Source organism: Dromaius novaehollandiae, chromosome 2 (genome assembly GCF_036370855.1).
Source record: "Dromaius novaehollandiae isolate bDroNov1 chromosome 2, bDroNov1.hap1, whole genome shotgun sequence".
NCBI classification, from domain to species: Eukaryota; Metazoa; Chordata; class Aves; order Casuariiformes; family Dromaiidae; genus Dromaius; species Dromaius novaehollandiae.
In genome coordinates, this window is record NC_088099.1 from 21,798,284 (window position 1) to 21,810,354 (window position 12,071).

The 12,071-nt window shown below is 38.7% G+C and overlaps 1 protein-coding gene across 1 annotated transcript in view; it reads right to left on the reverse strand.

Annotated features, from left to right (window-relative positions):
* Positions 1-7,135: 7,135 nt before the first annotated feature.
* The window catches only part of PLXDC2 (plexin domain containing 2), a 273,041-nt gene continuing 268,105 nt past the window's right edge, over positions 7,136-12,071 (reverse strand). The window contains exon 14 of the mRNA XM_064505957.1: positions 7,136-9,309. Coding sequence (XP_064362027.1) covers positions 9,193-9,309 — 117 coding nt within the window. The 3' untranslated portion in view covers positions 7,136-9,192. The remainder of the gene's footprint in view (positions 9,310-12,071) is intronic.

Below are 12,071 nucleotides of genomic sequence, written 5' to 3' on the forward strand. Positions count from 1 at the left end.
ATCAGATTCAAGAATGAAATTCCCAGGAAAATGTTGGACACTTAAATCTATCTATCGGAAGATTGGATTCCTGAGGATGGGGATGATGAAAAATGATGTAATATATAAAGCAAGTCTGTTTATATGTTTAAAGTGCTGCAAATGAAATAGAAGTATCTGTCTGAAAACCTACCTGTCTTGCAGACCAGTGTAGTCCAGCATCCTTGGTACAAGTATATGTTTGAGCCAAATCCACAACCTGAAAATGCTTCCTACTTTTACTTGTCCAAATGCAAGTCCTAGAGCAGCAATGAGTACACCCCTCATTGCTGGGCACAGACCTTTTCCAGTTCAGCACAGTTTCATCCATTTCCACTCTTGCTCACTCTTTTTGAGTCAAAGAATATTGCGTCTTTTCTGCATCATGGGGAAGCTTTGGGGGGGGGGGGCGGGGCAGGGGGAGCTTAATGCATCTGCTATTAGCTGAGGTGCTTTCCTGGGAAATAAGACTGCACATGGTACCCAGGCTGAGAACTGGATCTACCACCTCATGGTCAAATGAGCTAATTGCTAGGCTTAGTCTCTGCGAGGGGGGCAGATGTCACCATCATCCCTGGTTGGAGGTGGGCGAGACTGCTGAGCTCTGTGCTCATATCATGGCATTAGAGATGCTCCATGTACCCTTCCCTGTTCTGGCCCTCAGGGGCACAGCTGCACAGGATAACTCAACCAAGGTTGGTCTTGATATGTGCCAAACAACTTTACATGTTGAAGTAGCTTCACTTAGGTAAATTAACATACCTAAGTAAAATTTTAAATGTTCAATATTTGTTAAAAAAAAGATTCCTAGTCACAGCAGTGAAATCCAGAGCCCTGAACCAGGCACATAAGTGTGACAGAGCTAGGTGTCCAAGAATGACATGTGCCAAAAAAACCCAGGATATTGACCAGCAGGCTGCAGTTGCCTTAGCTGTCTTAAAGGTATGCAGGCAAATAAGAGGGAGTGTGTGTGTGTGTGTGTGTGTGTGTGTGTGTGTGTGTGTGTGAAAATGAGGGGAGCGCTAAATCCAACAGCAGATGTGTCTTCCTCATCTCAGGACTCAGAGCTCTGAATTTGCTTTAAAGGTACATATCCAAGACTTCACTTTCTCCGCAGAGAAGCCATTTTTCCCTCCCCACCATGGTTCCTATCACCTCCCACCAGACTCTTTAATTGTGTCTGGTTCACTCTTTGCAGCAGCCTGATGGCCAAGTCGAGCCCATGAGCACTTGCTATCTTTCACTGATACACTCACCTGTTCCTCAGGCCGGCAGGGAATTGATACAGGCAGATCTGTCTGGTCCTCACAGCAGGATGCACTTTGGTATTGCTGGAGATATAAATAGCGTGAAGTGACATTATTGTATCATCTTATATGGCAAGTTTTGTGTTTTTGACTGCACTGTTGACTGCTCTAGGCCCTGTGTTGAGAAAGCACTCTAAGCCAAAAATACATTATCAATAACAACAGGAAGAAGTGGGCGAGTGTGTGGGGGTGCAGGCGTTCATATGCAGAGTGCCACCCTGTACTGAAACATGTCTGTGCTCATGCTTCCTGTATCTTGCTCTGCCTCACTTTTCTCACTGTGCTGCTCTGCACAGAGCTGAGGATGCTGACAGAGATACTTTGTCCATCCTCAGTGTTGGTGAGGAAAACGATGGCACAAGGTCTCCCTCATTTTCTGAAGAATGGGAGTCTTAGGGAGGGCAGCCTCTGCCTCTTTTCTCTGTTGTGGACTTTTAAAAAGTGGGTCAAGAAAGGTGATTTCTTCCTTGAACACCAGACGTCAATGCTTCTCTACATACTGGTGGGAAGCTTTGAAGCCACAGGCACTGCCCAGCCTGATGCCATCCTTTTCTCCGCCTCTGCTCTCACTGAAAGAGATACCACCTCAGGGGAAATGAAAACAGAGGAAGCTCCACGGGGGCTGATTTTGCCCAAGTGCAGGAGGGAAGATGAATGATGTTCTTTGCTCTCAGGGGAGCAACCTGCAGTCCTCCAAGCATCCCTTGCTGGTCCTCATCTCCAGCCCACAGCCCATACTGGGCAGGATTCAGCAGAGGCAAGACCCCAGCCTTCAGGATGATTAGCACTAGAGGCGATTTCATCCCATGTGCCAGAGATCAGTGACCCAGCAGCTGTGCATGGCTTATGTTTTACAGAGTATTCATTTCCAGTAACACTCAGTTCGTAATCTAGACTGCCAGACTTATCTCTCTAGGAACAGAATTCTACTGGAAGCAGGCCATTGTGCAAATACCCGTATATCTATGTAAGATACGCCATTTTCTTCCATTGGAAAGTTCCTCTTTATCATTAAAGGGGGGGGGGGTAGGGGGAAGGCTTTATTTCTAAGGACCTCACAGGCAAGGCAAAACTCTTTTTAAGCTTAAAACCTAAAATAAAAGGACACTGCCATTTATGTGTAGCCAAACATGATAACCAAATTACAGTATCATTTGCTACCTTCCAAAGCAAAATTTGTTGCCTCTTATTGAAACAGAAGAAAAATGACATAATGTTAACAATATCAGCCCAAGCAAAGCTATATACAAGTGATATTTATTACTAACAGCTTCTAGGTGTCTGAGGAAATATTGTGCCACCCCAGCAGTCAATAAACTGGTTGTCTTCTGAACGAATTTTAGCAATTAAGAAAACAGCCTTTTTGTGTTTCAAATAGGAGGAATTCCAAAGGAAAATATGTAAACTGCATGGGAAGAGTTTAATTATTATCACTATACACCACTTCCCCATAGAATCAACAGAGAAGCAGGGGTCTACATTAACTAACTGGGCAAAATAACTTAGTTAAGTGGCTGTAATTAAGAGTACTGTCTTGAGGCCTGCCTTTAAGGTCCTTTCTCTGCTTAAAAAAAATATTTGGGGCAAGTTTTCCACTGAAAAAAACAGTAATTTGTTTGATCAGAATTTCTGAATAAAAAAGGCTTGCTAACTTCCATACAGAATATAGACAGTAACAGAAAGTTTATCTTCAGATATTTTTATTAGTCAGAACCCACAGACTGAAGAAAACTCCAGTGGAGCTTTCTTCAAAGATGGAAGTGACACCAAAAGTGACCATTTCATTGTATTATTTAGGGATTAGAGGAATGAAAGAAAGCAAAGGAGTTAGAAAGCAGAGCTAGATCAGAGACAGAAAAAGAACCAAAGACAGGACTAAAAAGCTGATGCAGGAGATCTTCAGCTTCGCCTGTAAATTACAGAACTTACTGTGATCCCCATTTTAGAGATGGCAAACTGAAGCACAGGGAACTAAATCACCTTTAAAGATTTAATACTACAACACTGAATAGACAACATTTATGGTCTAGGTGGCTGCTGGAGTTAGCATGGGAACTGCTGAAACTAGCTGAACACAAGGAAGTCACCTGCTCTAGTCGGGAGAGAAAGGTGTAGAAAAGGCCAGGGGTACAAGCATCTTTGGGTCAGGAGGTACAATTCTCTTCCTACCAGGTGGAAACCTTATTCCACTTTGCATCCTCAACTGTTTTCATCTCCATGGAAAATTAGAAAGCCAAGAAACCCTCTTAAGACTAGTCAATAAGCTGGTAGTTAGAGTACAGTGCTATGATTATAATATTGTCTAAATCTAGTGGAACCAACATACAGACTTGAGCATTTATCAGTGTTCCAGGCATAAAGATATTGGCCATTCTGAATGCTCCTCACCTCATTTTCCCTATCTGTTTTACGCAAGCTGCATCACACTATGTCATATCTGGCTCCTCAGAAAGCACTATGGGCAGACTAGTCTTAAAATCCTGCTTGGGGCTTCTAGTTTTTTTTTTTGTTTTTTTTTTTTGCAAAGGAATGGCATAAACCCTCCATCAAGTGAAATATAGGTTCTTGCAGACTTAGACAGAGGCTAAATGGTGGTTATGAAGACATTTCTGGTGTTCAAAAGGTGGAGGTGGACACGAAGGAAGGACTCGTGTGTTCTGACTCAGTGCTGCAGGTGCACAGGCTCAGTGATGCCCTCAAGGCTGTATATACTGTTTCTTTCACTGCCTCTAAAACCTCTGGGAATAATGACACCCCCCCACACATACACATATTTCTCTCTTTCTCCTTCTCCTCTTCCTCCTTCTTCTCCCCCTAAAAGCCACTCCTCTCCCCCTCGACCAACTCAACCTACCATCCCATCCATAAGAAAAAAGCAACAGCAGCCAACAATTCCTGAGACATGAGAATTAGGGCAAACACTATGTTATTGCTCAGTAGCATTGGATTTTGTTCTTTTTTTAGGCTTCAAGTAGTTCTCTGAAAGAAGATGCACAAGTATTATGATACCAATGAACCTACGCTGGACAACAGTGCTTGCTTCTTTTCTTTCTCCTCACTGTAGTCAATAAATTCCCTGAGAGCAAAAATGTTGATTTGAGCCAAACTCTGCTTTATTTCAGTTCTCCTACTAGCCAATACCATGGCTGTAGTCACATTTTGCTTAGCTAAGACACCCTCTAGGTGGATGCCAAATCTTGTCTTTATACAAAGCTTCATCGCTGGTGTCAGAAAATAATCAGCTAGCCACTTCAAAATCACTTCAGTCACTGTATTCAGATGCACCCAAAGCTAAATTTTCCTTTGATGGTCTGTGAGCTGGAACAAGCAGCAATATGGGGTACTCTGCATGCTCTAGTAACACACCTGCTATCTGAAATACTGCCAGCCCATGACAATTGCTTGCAGATTCTTGTTTTGAAGGGTCTCTGCAAATAAGAAAGATGCATATTGTTATAGGCAGTTTCTTTAGTTTATCCAAGAGATTCTTGAATATAATACAGAAATACTCCCATGTTCTTCTTTAGAAGTCTTATTACTCTGCAGACTGCACCATTTGAACCTGGTCAACAGAATTCAAACCATAAAAATCACTGCCCAAGTATCTGAACCAGCTGAATACTTGAAACACTCATTTGCTATGTAAATGTGGACAGCAATGGAAAAGAAAGTGGCAAGCCAGTTTCCCAGTGAGCAATATGTTTCTCACAGCAAAGCCAAATATTCTGTACAGATTATGCAAATTTAATGTGGTTCCCACAATTGTTCAAAATACAGTGATGTTTTTCCAGGGAATCGTGTCATGCACATTGTAGAAAATGAACTTGATCTGAAGCTACATTAGAACGGTATAATGAAGGAGGTTGTTACTTACATGATGCCTATGTCATCTACAGGAGTAACAGTTGAGAATGAGGAAAGCAATTATAGGAAGAGGAAGAACAGTTACATGTTGGGCTTCTCTGGAAAATTGTCTCCCTTCATAGGACTGCTGGGAATACAAAATAATCAAGGTCTATGTATCCCTCAAATATTATGAAGATGGGTAACAAAGAAAAGCTCATGAATAAATTCATAATTTGTCTTCAGAGCTGGGTTTGGACAGTGTGCAACAAAGAATGCAACAAAATTTGAGCAAGGAGAAAAATATGGAATAGCTGCTTCTTATGAGCAGCCTCCACTCTTTACATCAAATGTATGACTGTATGACTGTACAGTATACCGAGAAACATGGCAGGCAATTAAGTAAAACTGCATGAACATATATATGCACAAGGAATAAGATTACCATTCAATTTCTTGTGCAATTTTAACATTTCTTAAAATCTGAATACGCAATTTTGCAACTTTAAAGGTCTTCTTAACAATGTGTCTGTATATGATACACGTATCTAATTTACTGACTCATCTTATTGAGAGTTAAAGAGCTACTTAGTAATGTGCTTTGAATCTCTGTTCCTCAAACTTGCCTTTTTCTGTGAAACAGGATGTGCTGCAGCATAGCACTGAGAGTGCGAGGTGTTATGGAGCATTTACCACTAAAACAGAAAATAAGAAAGGATAATTTTGGGATATCTTGCAATCATTCCACCATGACTCATTCAAAAGATACATGAATTCACAGGCAAGGTTTAAGAGTAAAAATAACAGCTAGAACAAATGCTGCTTTAAGTAAACATCTAAACAAATAAAATATTCTGAAGTACTGTAAAATTAAGGACCAGTGGGTATGCTAGTGAAGCCACTGTTCCAGAGGTATCAGAAGGAAATTTCTTTATGAATTGTGCAGTAACACTTGAATCTGGATCTCTGGGAGGGGGTTATAGGACATTTTTTAATGTGGGTCAAATAATTGGTACTTTATAAAATCTTAAGACTAGGATTCACAGTTAATTCCAATATTTCATCACACCTTCTGGAGTAAAGATTCATATTTGTATCATTTTTAATGTGGCAATTTTAATTATTAAAAAATTAGAAAACCAGATGGAATTACAAAACAGCAACAGATTACTTAATTAACTTTTGCCTACTGGGATAAATAGAACATACCACAGAATATATCAAAGCAGACACCAATGAGACACTATACATTCTACTAGTACGCAGGAATTTTCCTCTTCAGGTATCAGTTCTTTTCAGACATAAGCACATGTCTATCAGTCTCATTAAATAAACCCAGCAACTTGTCATGTTATAATCCATAGCATATAACACCATGGCAGAAATCAAAAGAAGTTTACTAAGATGCTCCCCATAGATCAGTGAAATCTGCCACCAAACTGAGTGAGGTGGACAAAGTGAAAAAATAATTCCTGTTATTTTAAGGGTTATGAAATTTAAGTTAGTCTGCAAATACTAATAATCATCCTTCAGCTGTGCAAGACAGCCTTAGAACAAAATGTAATAAAATGTGAATTTGAAAATTGTCACCGTATTTGTCAAACAGTGTTACAAATATTCAGTCAGCTTCATTGCATGACATGTATTACATACACGGGTAAAACCATGTGAAAAACATGAGTGAATCAGACAAAGTTCAGACCTGTAAACCCACAATAATATAAATATTCTTTACTCATATGAAATATCCCTTAAACTTATTGCAGTATTGTGTAGATTTCAGAATATTTTTTTGGTAAAATTTGCCATGATGTGCTCTGAAATAACAATTATTTCAAAGAGGATACCAGCATGCTTCAAATGGAAGCTCTACAATTGCTTTATTTGGCCAATCAACCCTAGCTGATGACTTCCAATATCCTTAGAAAACTAATGATAAGTATTGGACACCAAATATGTATCTAAAGGATGTGCACTGTTATCTTTTTATTTAATAAAAATGAGCGTCACCAGATATATATGTGCATACATTTGGTTATTGCTATTGGAATTAACAGCCTGCGATTTAATCCCAGCCTTCTAGAAATAGGACTCAGCAGAACCACATGGATTGAAAAGAATGCTTGCTGCAGGATTTTCACTAGGCTTCAAGACAATATGATTGTTAGTACCTTCAAATTAATACCAGTTAGGTTTGAACAATTTAAATCTCACACTAGATGATTTAAAACAGATGAAAAAAGAGAGTGTGTTACACAAAATAAAAGAATTCAGAAAATACAGTATTGTATTATTTACTGAACAAAATAACAAGTAAAAATCATGTTATTTTTAAGCAGAATTAAGAATTTAAACAGAATATGTAACCAAATTTAGACCATACAAGCATTGACAAGAAATGTAAATAAATGTATTATTAACGTGGTATCTACAACTTGTTTTAACTGCTTGAGACCTGAAACTGCAAATGTTGAATACTTTACTTTAAAATGATTCAAGTGCCTCTGTTTGTATCATATGTAAAAAATTTGATAGTCAATGACTGCAATGAAATGTACATACAATACCTGAATTTAATATTTTAATAGCTCAGGCCCAGATCATCAAAGTATTTAGGTTCCCACTCCTCATGGAAGATCTGGGTCTCAGTGTTTATAACCCCTTCCACTGAAGGAACAACTTTTTTTGATGTTGTGAATTTATAGTCTTATCTTTCCCTAGCCAGGGAGGGAAAAGGTCAATATTAAAGAAAGTGTGGTTCCAATAGGCAGAAAAGTTATGGCACTGCAACTACATGAACCACTTTCCCTAAACAACATAAAAATATTCTAATATTAAGGATTATTTTACAACTCAGTGGAAATATGCAGTAATGCAATCCATTTCCTTTGTCTGGATGACAAAAATGCAGTCTTAACAGTCACAAGAGCCTGCCTTGTGTTAGCTATAAAAAAAAATATATTTATATATATATTTATGCAACTACTATGTGCATTAAACAAAACCACTGTATGAATCAGCAGGGTTCAATAACACTTGTATCTGGATCTTTGGGAGGGGTGCACTGAAGTCTGCAGCACTTCTCTGGAAGGACTCATGATGAAATGGCAAGGGATAGAAACCCATTTGTTTAAAATCTTAATATTTTTCTTATCACATTGCCTGGTAAATCATTCATAAGATCTCTGCCAGCTAAAAGCATCTGTTGCCTTCATTTCAGCCTGTTCTACTGCTCAGAAATGGAAGATATCGCTTAAAACAAACCTGATAATTAATTTTTAGTGACCGTTGAAACTGAGAATCAGCACAATTTCATTGTGAACTCCCTTCAACAACACAATTTCACTATCGTGAAAATTCTGTTACTTTCATTTCCTACCAGCTTGTGTTGACTTATCATGAGTTGTTTAGAAGGATATTAATCAGCAACGTACAAGAAACATTGCACTATTCCTGGAAAGTATATATATTGTGACTCACTCACTTATGTGGGTAGGCTAATTTAGAATTGAAAAGTGAGTGTTTTTCCACATTCACTTGTAGAATTATTAGAAAATTCCTTTTTTTTCTTTACCTGCATTGAGATACTTTTCTCAATCACCTGTGAACACTGACCAGTGCTCTTTGCACTGAAAGGGTTACAGATTTGTCACTCAGTCTTTGAGATACCAGAGAAGAACACTTGAACCAAAGGGTAACACCCCTGTGCACCAAAGCTTTATTATATTTTGATTACTATGCATCCCCATACCTAAAGCCAATAACATGGCACTTGTGCCATAGTTCTGATACTGCAGGTATCCACTGACAAGTGTTCTGCATGAACCATTGTATCTCAGTCTGATAACAAAAACTACTGTGCAGTGGTAATCTGGTATCTTAGATAGTTTTTCTTCTTGGACAAAGCTTATCCAAAATCTTCTTTCTCTCAAGCTACAGCAGCTTAGGGCTCCTTTTCTTTAAAGAGAGGCAAAGTAAATGTCTTACACCTGTAGGCCAGTACTGGTGTTCTGTCCTAGAAATTTTAGCACTGCTCTGATACAATGAAGCCTTCTTTTTCTCCAACTGGTTCCACTTCAGCATATGCAGGATGACCAGATCCTCTTCTGAATTTCATTGCTGGCCATCTGCTTGGACGTCGCTACAACAGCAAGAGCAAGAAAATAAACTTTCAGAATATGAAAGGTGCAACAATAAAAAAATAATAAAAATCCTTAGCAATGCCCTGTAATTTCAGTTTCGCACATGCTAAAACCCACTCCATATAGTTGTTAAAGGAATGGAGAAGCATGGTTCAGCAACAAGAACTAGAGCAATTAATCCTCCTTTCTAAATTTGTAAGTGCTGGCTGTTCTCAAAGGCTTAAATAATCACCACTACTCCTCGAAACAAATAGGATGAACTAGCTCCTGTCCAAAGCTGTTGACCAGTGTATCTGTGAATTTTGTTGTGTAAAGACCTGCTGACCCACCATCCTCTAAATGATCTATCCACAGTTCTTCCTTACTAGCTCTGCACAGGAATTGCTAACATACTCTACTCCATGCAACAATGTGTATCAGAGTACACTGAAACTAGACTAATTTTAATTATTTCGGGCTAAATTCCGGCATGCTTATTGTGGATTGCCAAAAGAAGGATTTTCTATCTCAAGTCACATCATTCTATTTGAGTTGTTTACTTTGATGATTCAAATGAAAGCACCCTTTTCATTTAAATACTCGTGGTCTTTCAGAATAAAGGTCCATAAGAGGTCCTAACCGATTTTCATTGGTATCCTTGGTGACTGCTTTAAAAGCAGCTAAGAAACAGAGAAAAGAGATGAATCATTTCAAGGGCAGATAAAACAATTCCTACATGATTGCGATGTCTCTGGGAAGGAAGAGTGTTTTAGAAATCCTATCTTTTCAAACTAACGTCTGGGGTGGCTCAGAATTTGGTGATTACGCTGAGATTCTGTCAAAGGGAATAAACTGCAGGAAAGCAAGGCACTCAACTCTTTCTTAAAGTCAGTTAGCAAAACAGCTCTCCTAAAATGCTTATCCCCTATTTAAAAATTTGGCTGCTAAACATGTTGACATATATCATTTTCTCTACCACCTACAGTTACAGTCTGCCTGGAGTAAGAACTATAAGATATAGCAAGCTATGCAGAAACACTGGAGAAAAATAAGAGGAGAAACAATGAAGATCATCTATAGCTTCTATTTCCATTGACAGTCAGAAAAACTTCAAGGTTGGATCACAAATGACTTTTTTCTGCTTTACATTTGAAAGTGAGAAAAGTTGCCCACTGACCAAACCAACTTTACTTTATCATCTTGCTTCTGAAAATAAATGTTGTATTTAATTTGCTGGCACCAAAGTATCACATTTTCATTGGCTTCTGACTGCTTAGGATATCTCATGCTACTGAGAAGTGGTGCTGGGGACCACAGAACACCTGCAGCTACAACACTATACTGGGACTTACTGTGCTGTTGGACAGGAGCCACTAAAGAAAACTTGAGGGTCTAAATCCTGTTACCAACAAACCACACGACTGTCTCGGGGCACAACACAAAGTCTTCCAAAGTGATCACTGTTAGGAAGACACAATATAAAAGCAGCTTATTTCTTTTTCTCCTGTTGTAGGGTCAGGTTACTTCTGAGGCATCCAGACCTAAATTCTGTTTGGCAGGTAATTTAAAATCCAAGGCCTTTCAATGCAATGTCTTCTTACAAAGTAGGAAGGCAGAGCACTGTTCTTTTTAATGGATGTGCTTTTGCTAATAAGAAAACTTCTTCTATTCCAACTTTAGAGACTTTTTTCTACCTAAGCTTGATTCAGAGTGGTTTCAAAAGTAAGAAGGATGGTTTGGTTATTGCAAATGAAAAAGGGTCATATGCTGTTCCCTGATTCGCTAAAGTAAATCAAGAGTAATTCAATTAAATGCAAAGGAGTTATTCTAGATTTACACTAGTTTAAATGAGAAAAGAATTTGACTTGAGAGGTCTCTGGTGAAAAAACAGTGGAAAACTAGTAGCTAAAAATAATTAGTAACAGTCTCAGATAGCAGCATGTAAGGATTAGCTGAGTTTTCATCTATTAAGATGCTCTCTAATTTCCTTTTAAATGTACCTAAGATTAGTTTCTATTTCCTTGCTACATTGCTGTCCCAAAGCAATTCTATCATTTTTTGCTATTCTTTTTAATTGTCTTTGATGAAATGTGGAATAGATATATACCAATTCTATTGACACAATGGGATGCAACGTAAGCATCAGCTGTTGATCCAGAAATAAACCAACAGACTTGAAGGTCATCTCCAAATATTAGAATTGCAGCTTTTCTGTGGTTTCTCTTCATGCTTGAGGTGAGATTTTCCAGTCCTAATGACACTATCTTTTCAACTTTTTGTATATGGGTATTGTAAGAAGTTGCCAGTCTTAAAGAGAGCACAGAGAAGCTATCAATTCATTGACTTGGCTATTGACCCAAAAAGCTGTAGATACATTACAGTTTTAATTGATAAAACCAAAACGAACTTTATTGCTTTTGGAGGTTCAAAGTTCCTTGAGCTACTGAAGCAGCTTAGGGAAAGCCTAAGGCAGTCTTCCCCCTTTGTTGTCCACGAAGCAGGGGAATAAGGGGATACAAACAATCCCCCCCTCCCCCCCAAAAAAAAAGCAAGGAGAAAGCCAGCTGGGTATTTAAACTAATCCCTTAGTTTAGCCATTCAATCTAACAGGAAAAGATATATTTCTTTCTCTGGAATTAGAAACCTCTGAGCTTTGGGTGGCAAGCTGTAACTCCTGCTTCCTTTCAGAGTATTACAAAGCAGAAAAGCCGGAGTGGGCTTTTCCTCATATTACTGAAGCTGCGATGGGTTCATTATTCTAAGAAAATGAGTTGGAGGAAAG